The sequence below is a fragment of the Caretta caretta genome, chromosome 2, assembly GCF_965140235.1.
Source record: "Caretta caretta isolate rCarCar2 chromosome 2, rCarCar1.hap1, whole genome shotgun sequence".
Taxonomy (NCBI): domain Eukaryota; kingdom Metazoa; phylum Chordata; order Testudines; family Cheloniidae; genus Caretta; species Caretta caretta.
Window position 1 is genome coordinate 91,504,462 of NC_134207.1, and position 23,655 is coordinate 91,528,116.

General features: G+C 42.6%; 1 protein-coding gene and 1 long non-coding RNA gene across 3 annotated transcripts in view; one reads left to right on the plus strand and one right to left on the minus strand.

Annotated features, from left to right (window-relative positions):
• On the minus strand, positions 1–18,431 carry LOC125632308 (uncharacterized). Of its 2 annotated transcripts, XR_007355263.2 has the most exons (4): positions 18,066–18,431; positions 16,948–17,018; positions 12,963–13,126; positions 1–6,348 (listed from the first exon to the last, which is right to left on the minus strand). It is a non-coding gene; the product is annotated as an uncharacterized LOC125632308 (long non-coding RNA). The 2 variants fall into 2 exon arrangements; XR_012667005.1 differs by lacking the exon at positions 12,963–13,126.
• The window catches only part of IMPA2 (inositol monophosphatase 2), a 27,250-nt gene continuing 21,232 nt past the window's right edge, over positions 17,638–23,655 (plus strand). Inside the window, exon 1 of the mRNA XM_048840236.2 lies at positions 17,638–18,035. Within this exon, the coding sequence (XP_048696193.1) occupies positions 17,934–18,035 (102 nt within the window). The 5' untranslated portion in view covers positions 17,638–17,933. The remainder of the gene's footprint in view (positions 18,036–23,655) is intronic.

Here is a 23,655-nt window from a genome sequence, read left to right on the forward strand (position 1 = left end):
TTACTTTTTAAAAGTCTCTTTATTTTTTAGCCAGTCATGATTTATTTTTTAAACTCACTCATGGTTTTTGAATATTTGGGGCTGATAATTTTGCACATATACACAAATACATTGAATGCTTGGGGTTGACAATATTGCACATAAGCATGTTCACATACACACAGATACTGAATACTTGGGGTTGACAGTATTTTATGCAAGCACATGGACAACTGAATGCTTGGGTTTGACTTGCACACAAGTGCACATGCGCACACGTTGAATGGGGTTGGCAATATTGCACACAAGTACATGGGCACACGAGCATGCATGCATGCACATGTAATGCTTAGGGCTGGCAATATTGCACACGCATGTGTGCATGTGCATATGCATACATACTGAATAGTTGGGATTGACAGTATTGCACACAAAAGCACATGCACACAATGAATGGGGTTGACTTGCACACAAGCGCACATGTGCACACTGAATATTTGGGGTTGGCAATATTGCACACAAGCACATGCACACAAACTGTGGCCTTTTAGTAAGGCCCATGTTAGCTGCCACTCACCCTCTCCTTGTGAGGTCTCCCTTGTTTCCCTCATCCTCAGGATCAGCCACACAACCCTCCAGGAATCACTCTCATGGCCCATTACATTGCCCTGTTACCATGGCATCTCAGGGAATCACTGTACTAACATGACGAACTGATGCTGAATAAAGAAAGAACCGCTGTGCAGTCTTCAAAGAAGACACTTCTTGACACCAGTCACTGGCTCAGTTCACTTAAAGAAGGGCACATGTTATTTTCCATATGCCCTTTTATAATTATGATCATATTTTACAAATTTGATGTAAAAATATCTGACTTCATTTTGATCTGGATACCCATTTTTCAAATGGCAAATGGAAGCCTTGGTGGGAAGCACTGCAGTGGGGAAAAGTCAGACAAGAGGTATCTCTCAGGTATTTCTCTATCCCATTATAGACAGTATGAGCAGGATACTGTGTTTCCCTGAAATCTGGAAATGTCTTTGTTTATTGATTGGTTTCAGAGTAGCAGCCGTGTTAGTCTGTATCCGCAAAAAGAAAAGGAGGTCTTGTGACATCTTAGAGACTAACCAATTTATTTGAGCATAAGCTTTCGTGAGCTACAGCTCACTTCATCGGATGCATTCAGTGGAAAATACAGTGGGGAGATTTATATACACAGAGAACATAAAACAATGGGTGTTTATTGATTGTTCCTAAATCTAGTAGTTAAAGCCATAGGAGAAGATAAGGGCCTCTAGAGGCAAAAGGGGTGGTATTTTCAAGGGCATTTAAACAACTTGGTAAGACTTATGCTCCTAAGCCACTTAGGTTCTTCTGCAGAAGGGTAAGAGAAAGGGGTAAAGGATGGACTTCTCTGGACCTCCCATTGAAAGTGGAAGAGAGAAGGAAGAGGATCCCACTGAACAGCATGCAGAAGGAACAACCAGACATATAAGGGGTATGAAAGGAGATGGCCCATGAAAGGATCTGTCCCAGGTGGTTCACCAAATGAAAACTTTGAAGATCTCCAGCCCTTCCTTAACTCCTTCTGGACACACTCCCTATTCCCCAACTCCATAATAATTTATAATGAGACTTTATAATAATTTAACACTTATATAGAGCTTTTTAGACCCAGAGATCTCAAACGTTTTACAGAGATAGGTACCATTCCCATTTTATAGATGGGAAACTGAAGCACAGGGGAGTTGCAAGTATAGCAAGTAATATAGCAAGTAAATGACAAAGCCAGGAGGAGAACCAGAATTCCTAGTCTAAAGTTCTATCCACTGAACTACATATCCTTGTTCAATTCTGCATAGCTGGCATGGCAGAGCAATTTGAGACAGATGGAGGAAGAAGAATAAACACTGGTGTGACCAAAAGCACCCCTGTATTCACACCCTACACACTATTGTAACAATAATCTTTGTGTAAAAATGTTTGTATGAAATGCATATTAAGAGTTCTGAACATAAGATGAAATTATGACTACAATATGTTTACTGGACAAGTCTGAGGAGTGGGTAAATTGGTTTGTCAAAGACAAAGGACAAACTGATGCCTCTAGCCAGGTGTCATCAAAGTTAATTGCCAACCACGTGTCAAGTGGCCATTCTCTGGCAATGAAGGGGGGTAGGAACAGATGGATCTGCATTTTAGGAAACAGCCACATCTAACCTCTTTCACCAGAAAGAAAAGGAGTACTTGTGGCTCCGTAGAGACTAACCAATTTATTTCACCAGGAGACTCCATGTCTCAGTGCTCACAGCTGGAAGGAACTTTATCTAGGGACAACCCTCAGGAAAATGCATTTGAAAGGGTTACTAGACTATAAGGAAGGGGCAAAAACACTCCAAGACTTCTCTCCCAATTTCTCTCTCACCCACCTAAGAAGACAAAGGAAATAGGTCTTTGACTTTGGGGGAGTTCCTGACCTGAAAATTTGGTTAGCACTGTTGCTGAGAACCTGTGGTAAGGATACTACCTTGCACCAAGTCTAGCTTAAGATTTAGCTACTAGAAAGCGTTTTATCATTATTTCTCTTGTATCCATTTCTGACTTTAATACCTTGTATTCACTTGAAATCTCTCTCATTGTAGTTAAATAAATTTGATTTTTTTTAATCAAAGCTAATAAAGTGTGTTTAAACTGAACTGTTTGGATAGCTCCAGTAAAAGTAGCAAACTGTTGCATACTGACCCTTTACAGGGGCAACGGACCTCTAATATCTGAACTACCCAGGAAATGGCTGAACAATGCAGAACATATATTTTGAGAGAAATTCGAGATTGGAAGTGTGTGGGGGCCACCCTGCAAGTAGTAACCAAAGCTGGTGGAAACCAGAGTGTGACTGACGGGCTGCTGAGATGAGAACTGCTGGGTCAGGGGTGTATTATACACAGACACCAGAGTTTGACCTACATGCTATTATGCTGTTTGTGAGTTGCCCAGGGTGGGAGCTACAAAAGCAAAACACTGAGGCACTGAAGGTTCTGGGGCAGGTGGTGACTCAATCTCTTACTGGTCTGGACTGCATCCTGGAATGTGACAACTGGATTTTGGGCATTGCCTGTGGAAGGGGTCCAAATTTGCTTAAACTAGCACCGGTCCTGCGGGCCTGAAAAATCCCCCCAAATCCTTGCAAAAAGCTGTAAGTTAGACAGGAATAGCAGGATATTTGTCCCATCACACACACTAAGGTCAATATTTGGAAAAGTGGATATTGATTTTGGGTAACTCAATTTTAGGGAGTCCCAAATGAAGTCAGTGGGAGCTGCAGGTGCACACCTCTGAAAATCAGGCCCAAGGTATCTCAGCTTGGGCACCCAAAACTAGTATAGCCTGTTGAAAATGTTTGCTTATATTTAAGAAGTGTATTTGCATGCCACAGGTTATAGTAAATGTTGAAAGTCTCATTTTTTTTTTAACTGGAAAATATTCTCATCCAAGGCATGTTAACAGCATACATTATTGGCACAGATCTGTACTACTATCTGTAATAGTAAACATCTCAAATGCCATTGTGATATTTACTTTTCATTGTTAGAAAGTCATAAAGAAATATTTTCCCCTACCCTATTAGTCAGTTGCTTGACAAACATTTTTATCTCCATTTCTTTGTTTCTAATTAAGCTTGATATGAACAGCGGGTCAAATTCAATGCTGACATACATGGATAAATTGTATTGACTTCAGTGGATTTGCATCTGTTTATGCCAACAGTGAATACGACCCATAGCATTTTTGTTTTCAGCCATATTTGTGGAGTAGCACCATTGATTTCTTATGTCAGAAGAGTTCTGGGCAAAGGATTAGTTTGATGCAACCTATAATACTTCAAGTGTAGCCATTTTTCACAAAGATTAAAGGATGAGACTGTGTCCTTTTCACCCATAGACTGCCCTAATATCTTTATGAGAATGAGATTGATTATCCAGGGATTAAATTCTCTTTTTAAAATTCACATGCTCCTGTAACAATCCATCAAACTCTGATCTTCCCCCATACTAATTCCACCTCACTTCTTTAATCTGATTCCCATCTGTAACACAGATGTCTCCTCAATCTTTATTGTCTTTCAATTTTTGAGCCTGGAATCAGAAAGTACCAGTCAATTTTTTAAAGTCAGGAATCTTTTCCAATTTGTAAATCATATGCAGTGAAACTGTTGCCTCATCTGCAATAGGTTCTTCTCCAGACCATGTTTCCAAACCTTATTTTTCTCCTTTGTGCACAATCAGCTTGAGGAATGTATTTACTACTCAATTTCTTCTGTGTTTTAAGCATGGTTCACTGTCGTGGATTATCAAGAACAAGAGGGGGAAAACAGATAGCTACTGCCCAGAAGTTGTTACCATCAGCTGGCAGTTCAATGGCCTATGAGAAATGAGTGAGGTGTTGTCCATCAGTTTTCCTGCTGAGATGTGTCCACATCATAAAAGCCTCCAATCACAAATTGTAGTATTTCTTACCTTTTGTGGCAGTCTCAACAGAGAGACAAATAATTAAACAGATCCTGGAGACTGAAAAACTCTCTCAGTCTTCAGTGGTTCTCTTCAAGACAGAGTGGGTGCACATTACTATTACTATTTTTAGAGTGTGTAAGTATGCTAGATACTTTAGAGGCCAAATAAGGGAGATGCATCTAATTTTAGACATGATACCATGAGTGAGAATACCACACAATACAGGAAGGAGAAAAGAGGAATGGGAGGATGAGGGTTACAATAAGAAGATTGCTGGGTTCATTATCTATTTGTCTTGATGGTATCACTTTATTTTGTTTTTTAGCTCAGTTGAACATTCCTGAAGGAGCAGATGAAAGGAAGAGGGAGAGGGGAATCAGGTTAGAGAGAGTAGAGTAAGAAGATGGGGAAGAGGGGCAGAGATAATAGTGGGTGAAGTGGGGATTAGGATTGTCTGGGATTAGGACACATGTTACCAACAGTGAAGAGGGAGTGGGCAGGTGAGTGCAATACTGTTTTTCAGTCCTGGTCTCAAAAAAGATATAACAGAAATACGATGGTATAACAGTTCAGAGATGGGTGACAAGAATGATTAGGGGTATTAAAAAAAAACCTCTTCAGTGAAGAAAGACTGAAAAGATGGCAACATGGTCTACACTTGAAAGTTATGCTGGCATAGCTACATCAGTAAGGGTGTGAAAAAAAAACACCTTTGACCAACATAGCTATGCCAACAAAAATCCCAGTGTAGACACAGCTACAGTAGAACCTCAGAATTACGAACACCTGGGGAATAGAGGTTGTTCATGACTCTGAAATATTCATAACTCTAAACAAAATGTTATGGTTGCTCTTTCAAAAGTTTACAACTGAACATTGACTTAATACAGCTTTGGAACTTTACTATGCAGAAGAAAAATGCTTCTTTTAACCATCTTAATTTAAATGAAACAAGCACAGAAACAGTTTCCTTACCATGTCAAATCTTTTTTTTAAAACATTCCCTTGATTTTTTTAGTAGTTTACATTTAACACAGCACTGTACTGTATTTGCTTTTCTTGTTTTGTCTCAGCTGCTGCCTGATTGCGTACTTCATGTTCCAAATGACGTGTGTGGTTGACCGGTCAATTGTAACTGAGGTTCTACTGTACATCAACAGAAAAGTGCTTATGCCAATGTAGATAATGTCATTCAGAGCAGTGGTATTCCTACATCAACAGAAAAACTCCTGTCGGTGTAGGCAGCATCTACACTTAAGGGGCTATTCCAGCCTAACTATGTAGACAGGATCCTTAGTGTTCATATACCCTGAGACTGTTCATCTTAGACAGGAAACAAATAAAAGGGTATGCAAAGTGTCCTAGATAGTATACAGAAGGTAAAAGAGGAACTTCTATTCATCCCTTTTCATAAGAAGAAGAGCAAGGGGAGAGAGAGTCAATTAAATTGAAATCTGAATACTCAAAGCTGATAAAAGGCAATAGTTTTTCACACAATGCAAATTTGACTGTGAAACTCATTGCCACAGTATACTGTTGAGGCCACGTGCTTCCCAGGATTCAAAAAAGGAGTAGACATTTTCATGGATAACAAGAATAGCCAAAGTTATAATAGTAATTATTAAAAACAAATGAACTTTGGAGGGGATATAAACCCTAATGCTTTAGGGCTTAGGTCAACATATATCTGTTGGAGACCAGAAGGAAACTTTCCTTGAGGACAGATTTTCTCATAACTGTCTACTGCAGCACAGTCCTCAGAAGTAGCTTTTACAGGTCACTGTCAGAGACAAGATAGTCGATAAGATAGACCACTGGTCTGATCCAACATAGCAGTTCCTACGTCCTGTCAGCTGACAATCTGTAACAGCAGAAGAAAAACAACACAATGAACTAGAGCAGTGGTAAGAGGAAAAAGTAGAGCTTAGGAGGGCAGAGAAGTGTGGAGAGATTTTACTACTGCTGTCAGTGTAGTGGCTGTTCTGCAGATAAACTACTTCAGTTTCCAGGGTTATCAGTCCATCACCTTTTCAGTAGTACTACACTCTCTTCCCCTATCTTTGTGTGTCCACTCCACACAAAGGAGCTGCAACACAAACCACTATAAAGACCAGAGTCTTCTGCCTTTGAACTTAATGAAAGTTTTGCCATTGTCTCCAGTGGGCAGGACTGGGCCACAACAATATATAGTTTTGTTTTGTTTATTTCTCATTTTATTGAGAATCTGCACTGAATAAGGTACACAAAATAATATTTTAAGTATATCTGATTGCAGAAATAAGAAATAACAAATTATATTGTCATGCAAAATGCTTTCTCTCAGTGTGTGCCTGGTGCAACCACCACAAAAAAGGCAAATGTAAAACAAAAGATTAGAACTTAGTTAAGAGGGTGAGTACTATCAACTAGATATTGGGAGGGAGAGCATAAAGATGTTAGAGACTAATAAATTTATTTGAGCATAAGCTTTCATGGGCTATAACCAACTTCATCAGATGCATGAATTGGAAAATACAGTCGCAGGTATAAATACACAGCACATAAACAGATGGGAGTTGCCTTACCAAGTAGGAGGTCAGTCTAACAAGGCAATTCAATTAACAGTAGGATACCGAGGGAGGAAAAATTACTTTTGAAGTGGTAATGAGAGTAGGCCATTTCAAACAGTTGACAAGAAGGTGTGAGTAACAGTAGGGGGAAACTAGTATGGGGGAAATCAGGTTTTGTAATAACCCAACCACTCTCAGTCTTTATTCAGGCCTAATTTAATGGTGTCTAGTTTGCAAATTAATTCCAGATCTGCAGTTTCATGTTGGAGTCTGTTTTTGAAGTTTTTTTGTTGAAGAATTGCTACTTTTAGTTCTGTTATTGAGTGACCAGGGAGATTGAAGTGTTCTCTGACTGGTTTTTAATGTTATAATTCCTGATGTCAGATTTGTGTCCATTTATTCTTTTGCATAGAGACTGTCTGGTTTGACCAATGTACATGGCAGAGGAGACGTGAAACTGCAGAACTGGAATTAATTTGTGAACTGGACACCATTAAATTAGGCCTGAATAAATTAGGATTCTGCAAAGCGTTCTTCAAAAGGTTGAGCACCATGCAGGGAGAAGGACAAGGAGTGAGCAGTCTATGGACAACCCTGCATTTGTTAGGGCAAGGACAAGGAAAACAAACATTGCCCACCCCAAGGCCTCCCCCCTTCCCCCAAGACCCACAGAGATTACCTGGGGAAGATAATACATTCCCAGTCTGAGGCTGAATTACCTAGTCCACAGAGCCTTTCTACAGAGGGAAACCTCCCTTTAAAGAGGTATCAGGCAGCCACATTGGGGAAGTCCATCTGAGCTACATTACCAAGATTAGGGGTCACCAGGAATAGAGAGCCAATTTGATTTATGATTTTCTTTGGCTCCCACAAGATCCTCCACATTATTAGGTGACGCATGGGTGGGGGCACATGGGGTCATATGCCTCCCCACACACAGATTTCAGCAACATTTAGCAACAGTTAAATGTTCCGAAGGGACCCATCCAGAATGGCCGCTGCAGACTCTGGGAAAGGACTTTGGCCACCTCTTGCCAGGAGGCCAAGCAGCAAGGAGGCAGCAGCTCACCGTGGTGGCAGCACTCACCTGAGTGTCCATGCAGCATGGGGGGAGGGAGCAGCAGGGCAGCTGGCTGTGGGCTGAGGCTCCCCCACCCTCCCCCGCTACGTGGGACTGCTTCTCCTTCCCTGCTGCTGAAGTCCCAGTGCTTCCAGCTGCCTGCTTTGCAGACTGCCCTGGGGCAAACACCCTGTGCCTTTTCCCAGGGCAGAGGCTGCTCTCCCACTCCTATAGCAGGGTTAATTTTATATTTTTTTTATGTCTGGGGTAGAAAATAGTGAAGGGTACAATTCTGCCATCAGAGCTGCCTGGCAGATCTTGAATCCAATATTCTGATCTCTCTATATGTACGAGGAGCTCCCAGAATAGATCTGAGAGCAGAATTCTGCCCTAAATGTTTAAGACTAGATTGTGACTAATTTGCAGCATTAGGGAGAACACTGCACCAGGAGTAGTTCCCTGGAGCATTCTGTCAGCCTGCAGAGGCAATCAGAATATATCTGTGAGCGCTGGGGAAGTGAACACCCTTTAAGAGGAGGGTGTATGCATGCACTCCAGTTAGTGTAACTTTAGTGTAGAAGTAGGCGAAGAGCCACTGGTTGGGCTATGAATACCTCTTTGCTTGTGAGCAGGGAGTATAAACAATGGGTCTCTTGTTGATATCTCCACAATTCCTCTAGAGGTGTGGTAGTCAAGCAAATCTCCTTGTAATTTACCTCTTCCTCTTCCACACCCAACAGGAAAAGCCAAAATCTGGCCCTAAACATTCTTTTTATAAGGTATTAAAAACTATCATTGTAATTTCAAGTGAGCATTTTAACACAGTTGGTTGCATGTTAAAAGCCTTATTATCCAGAACATCTCTCAAACAATGTTCCCTCTAATTTTTGACAGGCCGTGTGCGCAAAAAATGTCTTTTGTGCAAATTGTTGTGCTTCTGTGCAAATTTTTGTGCATGCGGTGTTTCACCGTGTGCGCGGGGTTTAAGATCTGCATGCGCCTGCACACATGCACAGCTTAGAGGGAACAGTGCTCTCAACTGCAAGCACCCCAGTTACAAACCTCATCTTTAATAAGAACAATACACTCATCAAAGCTTTAGTAACAATGGCTAGAAAAAGTAACGAAAATTTTCATATGACTAATCCCATGGTAGATAAAAGAGCATCTGTAAGGGACCACCCTAAAGTGCTTTAATAATAGGGTGACCAGATTTCCTGATTATATAGGGACAGTCCCGATTTTGGGGTCTTTTTCTTATGTAGGCTCCTATTACCCCACACCCCCTGTCCCGATTTTTCACACGTGCTGTCTGGTCACCCTATTTAATAACAATGGAGAAAGTCAGTAGCTGTGATGCTAGGGAAGATTTTTTAATGAATCTGTAAACTCAGGGGTTGTACTGTATGATTGGAGAATTGCTAACATAGTTCGTATTTTTAAGAAAGGGAAAAAAAGTGATCCGGGTAATTATAGGCCTGTTAGTTTCACATCTGTAGCATGCAAGGTCTTGGAAAAAATTTTGAAGGAGAAGGTAGTTAAGGACAGTGAAGTCAATGGTAAATGGAACAAAATACAATATGGTTTTACAAAAGGTAGATCGTGCCGAACCAACCTGATCTCCTTCTTTGAGAAAGTAACAGATTTTTTAGACAAAGGAAACGCAGTGGATCTAATTTACCTAGATTTTAGTAAGACATTTGATACTGTGCCACATGGGGAATATTAAATTGGATAAGATGGGGATCAATAGGAAAACTGAAAGGTGGATAAGGAATTGGTTAAAGGGGAGACTACAACGGGTCCTACTGAAAGGTGAACTGTCAGGCTGGAGGGAGGTTATCAGTGGAGTTCCTCAAGGATCGGTTTTGGGACCAATCTTTTTATTACTGACCTTGGCACAAAAAGTGGGAATGTGCTAATAAAGTTTGCAGATGATACAAAGCTGGGAGGTACCGCCAATTTAGAGAAGGACAAGGATACCCTACAGGAGGATCTGGATGACCTTGTAAACTGGAGTAATAGTAATAGGATGAAATTTAATAGTGAGAAGTGTACGGTCATGCATTTAGGGATTAATAACAAGAATTTTAGTTATAAGCTAGGGATGCATCAATTAGAAGTAACGGAGGAGGAAAAGGACCTTGGAGTATTGGTTGATCATAGGATGACTATGAGCCGCCAATGTGATATGGCTGTGAAAAAGCTAATGCAGTCTTGGGATGCATCAGGAGAGGTATTTCCAATAGGGATAAGGAGGTTTTAGTACCGTTATACAAGGCACTGGTGAGACCTCACCTGGAATACTGTTTGCAGTTCTGGTCTCCCATGTTTAAGAAGGATGAATTCAAACTGGAACAGGTACAGAGAAGGGCTACTAGCATGATCCGAGGAATGGAAAACTTGTCTTATGAAAGGAGACTCAGGGAGCTTAGCTTGTTTAGCCTAACTAAAAGAAGGTTGAGAGGAGATATGATTGCTCTCTATAAATATATCAGAGGGATAAATACCAGAGAGGGAGAGGAATTATTTAAGCTCAGTACCAATGTGGACACAAGAACAAATGGATATAAACTGGCCACTAGGAAATTTAGACTAGAAATTAGATGAAGGTTTTTAACCATCAGAGGAGTGAAGTTTTCGAATAGCCTTCCGAGGGAAGCAGTGGGGGGCAAAAGATCTATCTGGCTTTAAGATTAAACTTGATAAGTTTATGGAGGAGATCGTATGATGGGATAACATGGTTTTGGTAATTAAATATTCATGGTAAATAGGCCCAATGGCCTGTGATGGGCTATTAGATGGGGTGAGATCCGAGTTACCCAGGAAAGAATTTTCTGTAGTATCTGGCTGATGAATCTTGCCCATATGCTCAGGGTTTAGCTCATCGCCATATCTGGGGTCGGGAAGGAATTTTCCTCCAGGGCAGATTGGAAGAGGCCCTGGAGGTTTTTCGCCTTCCTCTGTAGCATGGGGCACGGGTCACTTGCTGGAGGATTCTCTGCTCCTTGAAGTCTTTAAACTACAATTTGAGGACTTCAATAGCACATATAGGTGTGAGGGTTTTTTTTGTAGGAGTGGTGGGTGAAATTCTGTGGCCTGCGTTGTGCAGGAGGTCAGACTAGACGATCATAATGGTCCCTTCTGACCTAAATATCTATGAATCTATGGAAGTGCTCTTTTGCACTGAGGGATTAATAGTCCTGCTTTTAGTAGTTTGCTTTCCCATTTAGTTTCCCACTAAGAGATCATCCATTAAACCTGTGAAGTGACCGGGAATTTTACATGATGATTCCCATATATTTCATGCTGATTTCTGAAGGGATATTGGATGTTGGATTCTCTGTGTGATAACTGCACCAATGTAGTAAAATCTGTTGCAGTGTACAGTTACTGTGAAACAGGGACATGGCAAAGTTGGGGCTGAGGAGTAATTAAATTAATTTCAGTTATAGTAGTTTCACCTTTGGGTGACCCTCCTTTCTGTGCTGTACAACTGAGAGGGCTACGATAGTCCACTTCAGATGGCATAGAGAACACTGGCATTGATTAATGCTGCACAACTGGTTAGAACAGGAAACAAAGAATACCACGTCTAATTGAACAACAACTATTATCAATTCAGGCTTTACTTCCTGGAAGAGAGAGAGAGAGAGAGATCTACAATTACAGTCTCTTTTCTACTTAGGTCAGGAGTTACAAGTTTTCACTTCACCAGACGTTCATTTTCTAAAAGAAAGAAGCTGCACGACCCTTATGCGACTCTGGAGGAAGAGTGACCTGTAAGAGCAGCTAATCTAAGATGATGAGCATTCACACAAATAATGAACTACCCGATAAAACAGCAGTATTTCAGATCCAGTCAAAATGAAACTATTTGTGCTGACATGCTTAAATAAGAGTAATGTGCGTAGACGATGAGAGGTATGTGAGAGGAATTGGCCAGCGTTTAGGAGTTATGAAAGATTAGAAGTTATGAAAGATCTTAGATATTATGAAAGGTTTGTTAAGGGCCTGATCCAGCAAGGTGGAGAGCACTTTCAATACACACTGAAATAAATGGCAGTTGAGGGCACTCAGGACCTCATCATAGGTAGTGCCTTAACCCTTGCAGGATTGGGCCTTAAGACACATTTGGATAAACTCAGTGTAATCAGCAGAGTAATAATAAAGAGCCAGTGAAAATTTCCTGAGGAAAATGGTAGGAAGTTTTGCTATTTGTCTGTAGATATTACAACTTCTACAGAATATTTGTGAGGTTCTTAAAATACTATTTACAGTAATTGATTAGCTTGTAGTTTTTTGTTTGTTTGTTTTTAATGTGCAGCATGAGTTGAACAGCTGCATAGCCAGTGTGAATTTGCAAAAAAATGATGGCTTATTCAACTGATACTTCTATTTACAGAGACAAGGTGGGTGAGGTAATATCTTTTATCGGACCAACTTCTGTTGATGAAAGAGACCAACTTTCAAGCCACCTCAAAACAGAAACAGAAGTTGGTTTGATAAAAGATATTACCTCACCCACTTTGTCTCTCTAAATCCTGGGACCAACAAAGCTACAACTACACTACATACCTAAAATCTTTGCAATTCAGTGTGCTGGAGGGGCTCCCCAGGGCTTATAAGAGCCTTTTGTTAAAATTCTACCACCAAATTGAAGGGAGTAGTACGATAATTTTCCTGCCTCTGATGGAGTTACCCACTTTCTGAATGCTATCAAATCCTCCCTTCTGGAGATGACTTATCCCTAAAGCTCCTAAAAATTCTTGTGAAGAGCATTTTCCCCCTTTCCCATAAACCAGATTTCATCAAGTGTCCAGGATTTTCCAAAATTGTTCTCAGGATACTTCTGAATCCACTTACTAGATTTTCACAGCAGCAGATCTGAGCAGCAAGGAAGGAAATGTTCTGCTTTGTATAAGAGTAATAAACAGATAACTGCTGAATTATAGAAGGAAAGATCCAATGTATTGTTTTGCTGTTGCCAGTCAATTAAGTAACTACAAAAATCTTCTTTCATAAATCACCTGTAAAAAAAAAAAAGGCAGCCATCTTAATCCTGCTTTAAGTATCTTCTCAAAACATGAAGCCCCCTATCTTTGTAGATTTGCTTATTATTTGCCAAAGTGTAACCCAGGGTTGGGCAAACTACGGCCTGCGGGCTGCATCCGGCCTGCGAGCCGTTTTAAGCTGGCCTGTGAGCTCCTGCTGGGGAGCTGGGTCTGGGGCTTGCCCCGCTCCAGCCGGGGCGCTGGTTTGGGGCCACACCATGCGGCTCGGCCCTGCTCTCGCTCCTACGTGCTCCAATGGCCCCCTCTGGCACTCCAATGGGAGCTGTAGGGGCGGTGCCTGCGGATGGGGCAGCATGCAGAGCTGCCTGGCCACACCTCTGCATAGGAGCCGGAAAAGGGACATGCCAATGCTTCCGGGAGCCGCTTGAGGTAAGCGCCGCTCAGAGCCTGCACGCCTGAGCCTCTCCCATGCCCCAACCACCTGCCCCAGCCCTGATCTCCCTCCCGCTCTCCAAACCCCTCGATCCCAGGCCAGAGCACCTCCTGTACCTCAAACTTCTCATCCCTAGCCCCACCCCAAAGCCCGCACGCCCAACCAGAGCCCTCTCCCCATCCCGCACCCAACTTCAATTTTGTGAGCATTCCTGGTCCGTCATACAATTTCTATTCCCAGATTTGGCCCTCAGGCCAAAAAGTTTGCCCAGCCCTGGTGTAACCTGTCTTTATTAAATACTGCTGGTAAATATTCTTATCCAGTTTGTCTCAGTGTAGAAACAGAATTAGGGCCAGAACCTCGGGTCCAGTGAAGCTGTGTTCAGCACAGAAACCAAGCCAAGGAGCAAAGTGACTTTAAGCCACCTTTGCATCTCCCAAAACCTGATGGCAACTGTGGGCTTGTTCATGCATAAGTCTAAGGAGTCTTAGGACTGTTTAAACTTATGTTGCCATTGCAATAATACTTCTTAGTGGCCATTCTGTTCAAGATCATCAGAAAACAAGGTGCTCCAGCCACACTCTTCCTGCCCCTTACATTACCATGGCACTACACCAGCCAGAGATTCCTTCATGCAAGAGGAGTTTCCAGCTCCTGTTTTAGTGCAGCTCTATGTCCACTTTGACTGAGGATCTGACACTTTGAATTTAAAAGAATGTGTGTAAAGATTTGTAAAACTAATCATGAATGTCAGTATTTTCATTTCTAAGAACAAGGAGTGAGTGTGGAGTGAAGAAAGACAAAGCGACTTGGTACAAATCCAGCCTCAAATGCTACTTGTTGTTACCAAATCCTCCTGCTCAGTATGATGCCACATTTAATTGCAATAGAAAACTGGTTTCATGCAAAAGATCTGCAAAACAGGCTCAGACAGCACAAATGGGGATGTGGCCTGTGGAAACATAGCATGAAAATGCGATGCCTACATAGACAAGGTTTAGAGGTGGAATAATCATATTCAACTACAGTAGGTTCACTCTTGCTGGACCAGTGGTATGTTCATATAACACATAGAGATAGTAATGAAAGAAAAACAGATCATTCAAGATGATTAAAGAAACTTGACAAAGGCTTGTATTCACAGACCATCCTGTTCCAGAAATCTGTACATACTAATATAAATGGTCTAAAGGATTGAGGACAGAACTGGGAATCAAAAGATCCATCTTTATTACTTAATCAAAAGGAATTGCTGGGTGCTCAGCACTTTTGAAAATGAGGTCACTTATTTAGCCACCTAAATATGGATTTAGGAGCTTAACTTCAGACATTCAGTTTTGCATGGGGTTGCAATGCCACCCAAATTAGGCCTGGTCACCCCTCCATCCAGGTGGAGGGAAAGCTCAGCCAAATAGTGTTGTGACCTCGCTCATGAGGAGACTGTTCCAGTATGGCAGAGCACAGGGGAGTCTGCTGATCAACTCCTGGCAGCACCGGCTCATGCACTGTGAGATGGGTCATGGGAGACTCCCCAGCCAAGGGAGAGCTGGATTTCCAGCAGGAGAAAGGGGTGGGAGATGAGTGAGGACCTGAATAGGGTCCCTGAAGGGAGGGCAGCAGAGACCAGAATTCCCTCCCTTCCCCCAAGAAATATCTGAATTGGCCTCAATTAAAAAAGAAGACTAAGGGTATGTCTACACCAGAAACACGACAACAGCGCAACTGAAGTGCTGCAGTTGCACCACTGTAGCGTAGACACTACAGAGATGGAAGGAGTTCTTCAGTCATTTTAGTAAATCCACCTCTCCAAGAGGTGGTAGCTAGGTCAATAGAAGAATTTTTCCATTGACCTTGCGGTGTCTACACCATGACTCAGGTCAGCTTAATTACATTGCACAGGGCGTGCAATTTTTCAGAGCCCTGAGCGATGTAGTTAAGCCGACCTAACTTTGTAGTATAGACCAGGCCTAAGTTTAGTGATTTGCAAATATGTTTTTAAAATTCAAATATGCTCACGACTCAGGCATTTTTGTAGTCATTTCTATTCCAACTGAAATCAATGTTTCTGAAAGCTCGTCAAATTGACAATCCTGGAAAATGAAGCCCTTTAACCACAGAACAGGTACAGAATGACAGTGAAAATTTCCACAACTCTTTTCCAAAAAACATATTAGTATGATTCCTTCTCTGTGCTCATTCAACCCTGTGGCCATCTTTGATGAGATTACCAACATCTTTCTTCTAGGATGTGGTCTGGAACTACCAACTCTTTTCATTTTAGCTGCTGAACAGATATTTGATGGTAATAACTTTTGTTCACAATCAGCTAGACGGGACTGATAACTAGAGGCAAAGTCTCTACGTCTCATTAGCAATTTCTTGAGCTACTGAGTCTTCCAAAAGTAGTAATTTGGAAAGGCCTTATTTTGACATGTAAAGCAAAAAATTCCAGAATATTTTATTTGAACTTCTTGCTTGACAGTGTAAATATTGTAATGAACTGGCTATCTTAGGAGTGTGTATTAGTGTGTGCCTCTGCCCTCTACTAGATGGTATCTGAACTACTCATCCTTGTGTCATAGGTCCTCTCATGTTTTTAGCTTACAGAGATTTTCTTTTAGTTTATGTGGTAGAGGCCTGCGTTATTGGACCAGTAGGTTTTTAGTTCTGTTCCTCTTGTCATTGGGAAGTTCCGGCGGACTATGTTGTACAACCATGACAACTCAGAAATCTACATAGCCATATATTTGTTACAATACACACATTTTAATTCTTCAATACTGAAAAATTCTTGGACATAATGGCTGAGCCATCTTCTTTTCTCTCTATTCCCCTTGCTTACATCTCCTAATTTTCCAGAATAATTCCCCTTTCTTCTATAGGGTGGTTAATGTTATATTACAGCCTAAAACATGAGCATTTGCTAAACAGCTAAAATAATGGCTGTCTACCACTCAGTATCTGTCCTTTATTTCTGATTTATTAGCAAGTATATAATCCTTAATGTGAAAGGGTATCTCTTTCACAACAGTCAAACTATATAGGCAGAACAGACAGCTGAGTAGTGCAGCAAAATATTTAGTGAGTGTTGATTGTCTAATACATACATTATCCACTTTGTCTAGGGAGCAAATACCTGGGGACCTGGTAAAGCCACAGAAAGGTTGTTTTAAATAGCTTTGCATATAAAATATAGTAGAAATCCTACTAAAGCTAACTGTATATCTAATAAGATTTTTATACTAAATACATGACTGATTCTAACATATTTGCTGAGGATTTATTATGAAAGACATGTATTTATAATAGAATGTCTACAATATGTCCATCCAGCAATGTTCTTAGAGGGTTAACATTTAAAAACATAAATATATCTTACAAATATAGCAAACTCTTAACTCACCTGTCAGGAGGTGAGTCAGGAACTCACGCCCTTCTCAAAAGCCTGGGGAAACAGATAGGTATTGCAGTACCCTATGCCCAGAGACCAAAGGGGTGGGGAAAATTAAAGGGTGAGAGCTGGACCAAAAGGAGACTGCTATAATTAATAGACATTGGGGGACAAGAGACCTCATCTCAATTAACAGGGAGCTGGGGATCAACGAGGGGTTCAGATCATCAAGGTTATACACTATTAGATTCAGTGGATATTAATCCTTGGCATGCCCATCCCTGCAACGAGAAGAGCGAGTGTTGCTGTCCGAGCCTGTCTTCAAACTGCCCAAAGGGGAGCGATTACGTGCAGCTCGCAAGGTTTATGAGCCAGGTGGCAGATCAAAGCAAGTAACCACTATGACTTGCTCTCCGCCACATCCTGTTCTCCACATCACTGAGTCATCGCTAGCGAGCGGCTTACCTCCCCGGCAGCCGCTAGAGCTCAGACTAGCAGCCCGCAGGCTTTGAGCGGCAGCGGCAGCCCGCCCAGCGGCAGCGTCAGGCCCTCTCGCCCCGCTCCCGCCCGCAGGCTGTGTAGGCAGGCTCTCACCGCAGAGAGGCGGCGCTGGGGGAGAGAGTGACAGGCGCAGTCCCTCCCCTGTGCACCGGGGACAGGAGGAAGGGGGAAGAGAGGAGGGAGGAGGAGAGAAACAGGAAAGGCGGGGGTAAGAGGGTGGAGGAGAGCGGGGGAAGGCGGCAGCAGCACGACAGACACCCGGCCGCTGGAAGCAGCAGCCTGCGGCCGCTGGAACCTGCCCGCTCGCCTCCCCCCAGCTACAGCAGCCCGGGGCAGAAGCCGGAGGAGTTTCCGAGCAAATCTGATTGGTTCGGGGGGAGCTGGAGCGCGGCCCCCACCCTCCCACTTGTGCTCCTCGGCAGTGAGATTGACAGGGAGCCCCGGGAGCTGCCTGCCGCGTGCGGTGCGCAGGCGAAGAGGCGGCGGGAGGAGCTGCGATGAAGCCCTGCGAAGAGGAGGGGCTGGGGGCTGCGGCCGGAGGGGACCCCTGGCAGGAGTGTATGGAGGTGGCGGTGCAGCTGGCGCGCCGGGCTGGGCAGGTTAGCAGCAGCAAGAGCCTACACTGGTACCTGTGTACTTGCCTCGGTCTTCTCCCTTTCGCCGGTCACAGCTTGGGGATAGCCTGTGTAGGGGCAAGCTAGAGCCATTCCTTTCCTCTCCCTCCGGCTGGCCCCTGCCTCAGAAGGGTCAGTCACTTCCTCCTCCCAGGGTCCGCGCTTGCGAGATCATCTGCTCAGTGTATCGCTCACGACTTGTGCTGCAGTCCGAAGAGAGTTTTCAGCGGCTCCCTCCTTACTACGGTCCCCCAAATCAATGCCCCTTCCCGGGGCGAGGGTTAATAATGCTGCTGGAGTGGTAGGGACAGTCCCCTGCTGTGTGCTGCAGGCTACACTCCTGTGCGCTCAGCACTCTAACCTGTTGGTGCCTGCGATGTTAATGAGGGCGGGCGAAGGCACAGGCCGGGGGAAAGAGTTTCAGGAAATATCTCCGAAGGGGAGGGGATTAGTGTAAGAGTAGGTAAGGGAGCCAACTGGGTCAGGTCAAATGCAGTGGCAAAGCTGCCTTACTTTTATCCAGATCACAGAAAGGTCCCTTCTTCCCCGAATGATCAATGACATACATTTTAAACACCTACAGGAACGTTTTAAACATTTACACTAAGCATCTGTAAAAGCTTTTTGTAAAGCATATTGGCTATAGATGTTTTTGTTGAGGTAGAGACCTGCCATTGCATGCTGCACATAGGCTGTTTTCAGCATCGTGTTGAATATCAATGAGGGATTTTGCTTTCATATAAACTGAGCATAGGTGATATTTTTAGCAAACATGTAGCAATGCGGCCTTTAGTCTATCCTTTTGTTTTGTTTTTGAAGGCTTTAGCAGCCTGAACTGCAAATATTCAAGCCACCAGTCATGATCTTTTAGATGAATGGTATCATCATAGAGTCTTCTTGAGGAAAAATGAGAATGGCAGTAACGATATACTGTCTTAGTAGGGTATTTAAGGGAAATTCCACCATGAGAGTGTTTGTTTTTTTCACATTTCAAAATAATTTCAGAATGTATCTAAAACAATGGTCTATGCTTAAGAGGTGGTTTGGGGTGTTTTGTTTTGTTTTAATTCTCCAATTAGCAGTATGAAGGAAAAGGCTCCAAACACCCTCCAGAAGCAGACATATTTTGTGACTGGGAGCATTTTTTATATTTAAAAATAAGATTAGAATGATTTGTCAAAGCAAACATGTTTTAATGTATTTTCTTTCTTAGTAAGAAAAAAGAATCTTCACATGTATTACTGGAATATTATTAGTGTAGACAGTGATAACAATGTTAGATTATGGGGAATTGAGGATACTTCATATCATGATGCATATATCCAAAATATGTTATATTTCCATTTTATAACAGGTAGGGTTTCTCTCTGAGAAAGTGAGTGTGTCAAAGATATTAGCTGCATGACTGATTTCTTGCCTGCTATTCTTGCTTTGCCAGTCTTCTCACAATGGGGCAGATAATGATCTCACACTGGTGTATATCTGGAGTAACTCCACTTCAACAAAAGTCACTGCAGATTTACAGTGGTGTAAATAAATAATGGTCAACATTTAAAAGTTTTGTCAGCATGGCTATGCCGGTTAGAAGTGTTAAAAAAATCACACCCCTAAGCAAAACAGCTATGCCAGAAAAAGCTATAATATAAATGTAATTATACCGGCCAAAAAGTCTTTTTGCTCTTATAACTCACTCTGCACAGGAAAGTGATTTAGGATATCATAACAAAATAACTCTTTTGCCATATCACCATCTCCATGGGGCAGAGGGGGGAAAACAACAAATCCCATTCAGAGTGGTAGCCGTGTTAGTCTGTATCAGCAAAAAAACGAGGAGTATTTGTGGCACCTTAGAGACTAACACATTTATTTGGGCATAAGATTTTGTGGGCTAAAACCCACTTCATCGGATGCATGCAGTGGAAGATACAGTAGGAAGATATATATACACAGAGAACATGAAAAAATGGGTGTTGCCCTACCAACTGTAATGAGACCAATCAATTAAGGTGGGCTATTATCAGCAGGAGAAAAAAAAATTTTGTTGTGATAATCAGGATGGCCCATTTCAAACAGTTGACAAGAAGGTATGAGTAACAGCAGGGGAAAAATTAGCATAGGGAAATAGTTTTTACTTTGTGTAATGACCCATGCACTCCAAATCTTTATTCAAGCCTAATTTAATGGTGTCCAGTTTGCAAATTAATTCCAATTCTGCAGTTTCTCGTTGGAGTCTGTTTTTGAAGTTTTTTTGTTGGAGAATTGCGAATTTTAGGTCTGTAATTGAGTGACCAGGGAGGTTGAAGTGTTCTCCGGCTGGTTTTTGAATGTTATAATTCTTGACATCTGATTTGTGTCCATTTATTTTTTTGCATAGAGATTGTCCAGTTTGGCCAATGTACTTGGCAGAGGGGCATTTCTGGCACATGATGGCATATATCACATTGGTAGATGTGCAGGTGAACGAGCCTCTGATGGTGTGGCTGATGTGATTAGGTCCTATGATGGTGTCCCTTGAATAGATATGTGGACAGAGTTGCCAAATTCTTTTTAGTGGCCTTAGGTCAATATCTGCCTCAACCTGAGGGTTAGGGTATCTCTACACTGGATAATAAACCCAGATCTGTTGCAGACCTGTTCTTTCTAAGCTCATGCTTGAGCATCCACACTTCATTGCTGTTCAACTCTCATATGCATGCCAGCAGGTACACTCTACACTATGAAGACCCAAGTCAGACCTTGCTGTTTCTTGGGCATAACTCAGGGTTCTTAGCACCTTTGGTAGCCATGGCTGCTTTAGGGCTTGATTCATAGTGTATTGTGAGAGAACATGTCTGTTCATCCCTTGGGACTTGACCAGAAGTGGTTTGACCCCACCAATGCATCCAGCAGAGCCATTTGGGTGTGCATGCTCCTAGCAGCCAGAGTTGTCAACATGGATCACCACCCAGTGGAAGAACTTCTCCAGGTCATGCTTTCACTCCTATTTCGGGCGTCAGCCAAAGCAACTGTGAGAAGCTGGTGAACATTTTGGCAATGATATTTGTCCTACCAAAGGCATCTATCTCTTGGAGGGGAGTACTGAAATCCAGATTATGGATTTCTGGTAGAGGTTAATCAGAACTACATCTTCCGGGGCTTCCTTTTTGATTTTTTGTTTGTTTGTTTTGGGTTTGTTTGGGTTTTTTTGTTCGTTTTGGTAAAAAAACCTTAAGAATGAGAATTGGAAGAGGAAATTCATCAGTCTCCATGGAATTATTTTTTAAAAGGACATGGTATTCTTCTTCTCAAAGATGTTCATCCATGTTTAGTAGAGGAGTCCACAAACATATCCACCAATGGGAATTTTGTAATATACTTTTGGAATAGTGTCTCCAAAAGTCAGAAGGCTGATAAAGAAATAGTTAGATGAATATGTGTGTCATTGTGATGCTGTCTCATCTGGGAATGTACCTGCTCCAAGTCGTGGATCTCATGCCTGAACCCATTGCTTAGCTCTGTTTACGTATATTACATATGTGGGTCTGTGCCATGCAGTTTGGATCCGGTTACTTTGGAGGGGCATGGGAGCATGGATTAGGTATTTTTAGTTTGGGCCACTTGCTGTGCATAACTGGCCTGTATTGAAATCCCTCCCCATCCACTATACCTGTAACCATGGACTTTCTCACATCTTTTTTCTATTGAGTACTCTTTTACCAAATCTTGCTTACTTTATTCATGTAAGTAAACCTATTAATTTAGGGATGACTTTTTGCATAAGTTAAGTAAGTGAAATTAGGACCTGTTGTGGGTTGTGGTTGCTCTATAGTATTCCCTGCTGGCCAAGCATGGCAGGGCAGGAAGTCCCTGCCTCAGTTTCCCTCCCAAGGGTGGATTTTCTTGGCTTGCCAGACCTCTCCGGTTTGTTCTGGAGAGGTGGCTTAACCCTCCAACCAAATAACAAAACAAAACTTATCCCCTTCCAGAGTAGGGAAAGTCCAACTGAAAAAGTCCCAACAAACAAAAATGTTCTTCTGCCCTTGAGGGGCTTCTCTTTAGTTCACTCTCTGGGCCCTGTTCCCAGCCCTTTTGTGGGTTAGCTGGGCGAGTCTTTCTGGCTCTGGGATCAAGCATTCAGACCCCAGTCTGATTCCCCTGGAGTACTATTCTCAGCCTCTCCTGGGCTCTGTTCCTTGTGTCCTTCCCTGCTCTGGTATAGAGCAGTGGGACCCCTAGAGTATTTAGCCTCCTGCAGACTAGGGTTCAGGGCCTTCCACAGGAAGTTTCCTACTCATAGTGGCTCCAACTTCCAGATGGATCTCTCTGAGTCCTTTCATAAGGCCCAGATGTCCATTAAGCTGTCACATGGGCATGGCCCTCCTTAGTGCCACCCCCACAGGCTCGGAAGCAGCTAATTAATAATGACACTGATGTGGCTGGCCTCATCTCCTCATTTGTTTGATATGACAACAGTACTGGACAATATGGGTCTGATCTACTCTCATTTATGCTGTGTAAGTTGGGAGACACTTTAGTGAAGTCAATGGAGTTACACCAGTGTAAAACCAGGGGTATGTTGACACTAGAAACGCCACAGTGGCACAGCTGCATCGCTGCAGCTGCGACACAGTAGTGTGGACACTTACTATAGCAGTGGAGGGGTTCTTCCCTTGCTGTAGATAATCTGCCTCTCCAAGAGGTAGCTAGCTTGACCTAGCAGTGTCTACACCAGGGCTTAGGTTGGCTTAATTACATTACACAGGATGTGAAAGTTTTCACAACCCTGAGCAATGTAGTTAAGATGACCTAACTTTGTAGTGTAGACCAGCCCCTGACATGAGGTCCTGAGAGAAAAATTAGGCAGTGTATATGTCTAGCATGTTAATGTTTCCATGTTTTTAAACTGGAAAAGGAGAAAGCTGCCAGTCAGAGAATTAGGTGTGAAATCCTGGCCCTAGTGAAGTCAGTGGCAAAACTCCCATTGATTTCAGCAAGGCCAGGATTTCACCTTACGTGTTTTGTCTTTCTGTGACATTTTTAGGGTATCTTGTAGTGAAACATAGGCAGGCTGATTTTAAAGAATAATTTTATTTTGGGGAATTACACTTTTCCAAATGTAATTTAGGGTTTGATTGTGCCGTTAAGGCACAGCCCACTTTGGGGGGCATTGCAGAGCCATGCTGCCGGGAGGCACAATCCCTCCTGAAACTCGGGTGTGCCAGGCAAGTGCATACCATGCACCATCTCTTAGGAGGTTATAGCATGATCCCCCCTCCACAGCCAGGCTGTTCTATTGTCTGGTATGGAGGGAGATGGAGCCATGGCCCTGCCTCCTCTCCATTCCCTTTAGGATGGCTTGAACCCCCAAAGATGCTAGGAGGAAACAGTCTGTCGGTCCCCTACACTGACACCATGATTATGTCAGACTCTTAAGCATGCGCTCCTTGCATCTTCACTTCTCTCTGCCCTTTGTGCAATCACACAAGGGCCAGGCTCAGTCTACCTCTTAGTTGTGCAATGAAGTGTTGATATAACTTGTCTAAATTACTGGGCTGTTAGATCAGCAACTAGGTATTATCTGTCCTTCCATATAAAAATAAACAGTTAAAATATGGACAAACTGTAA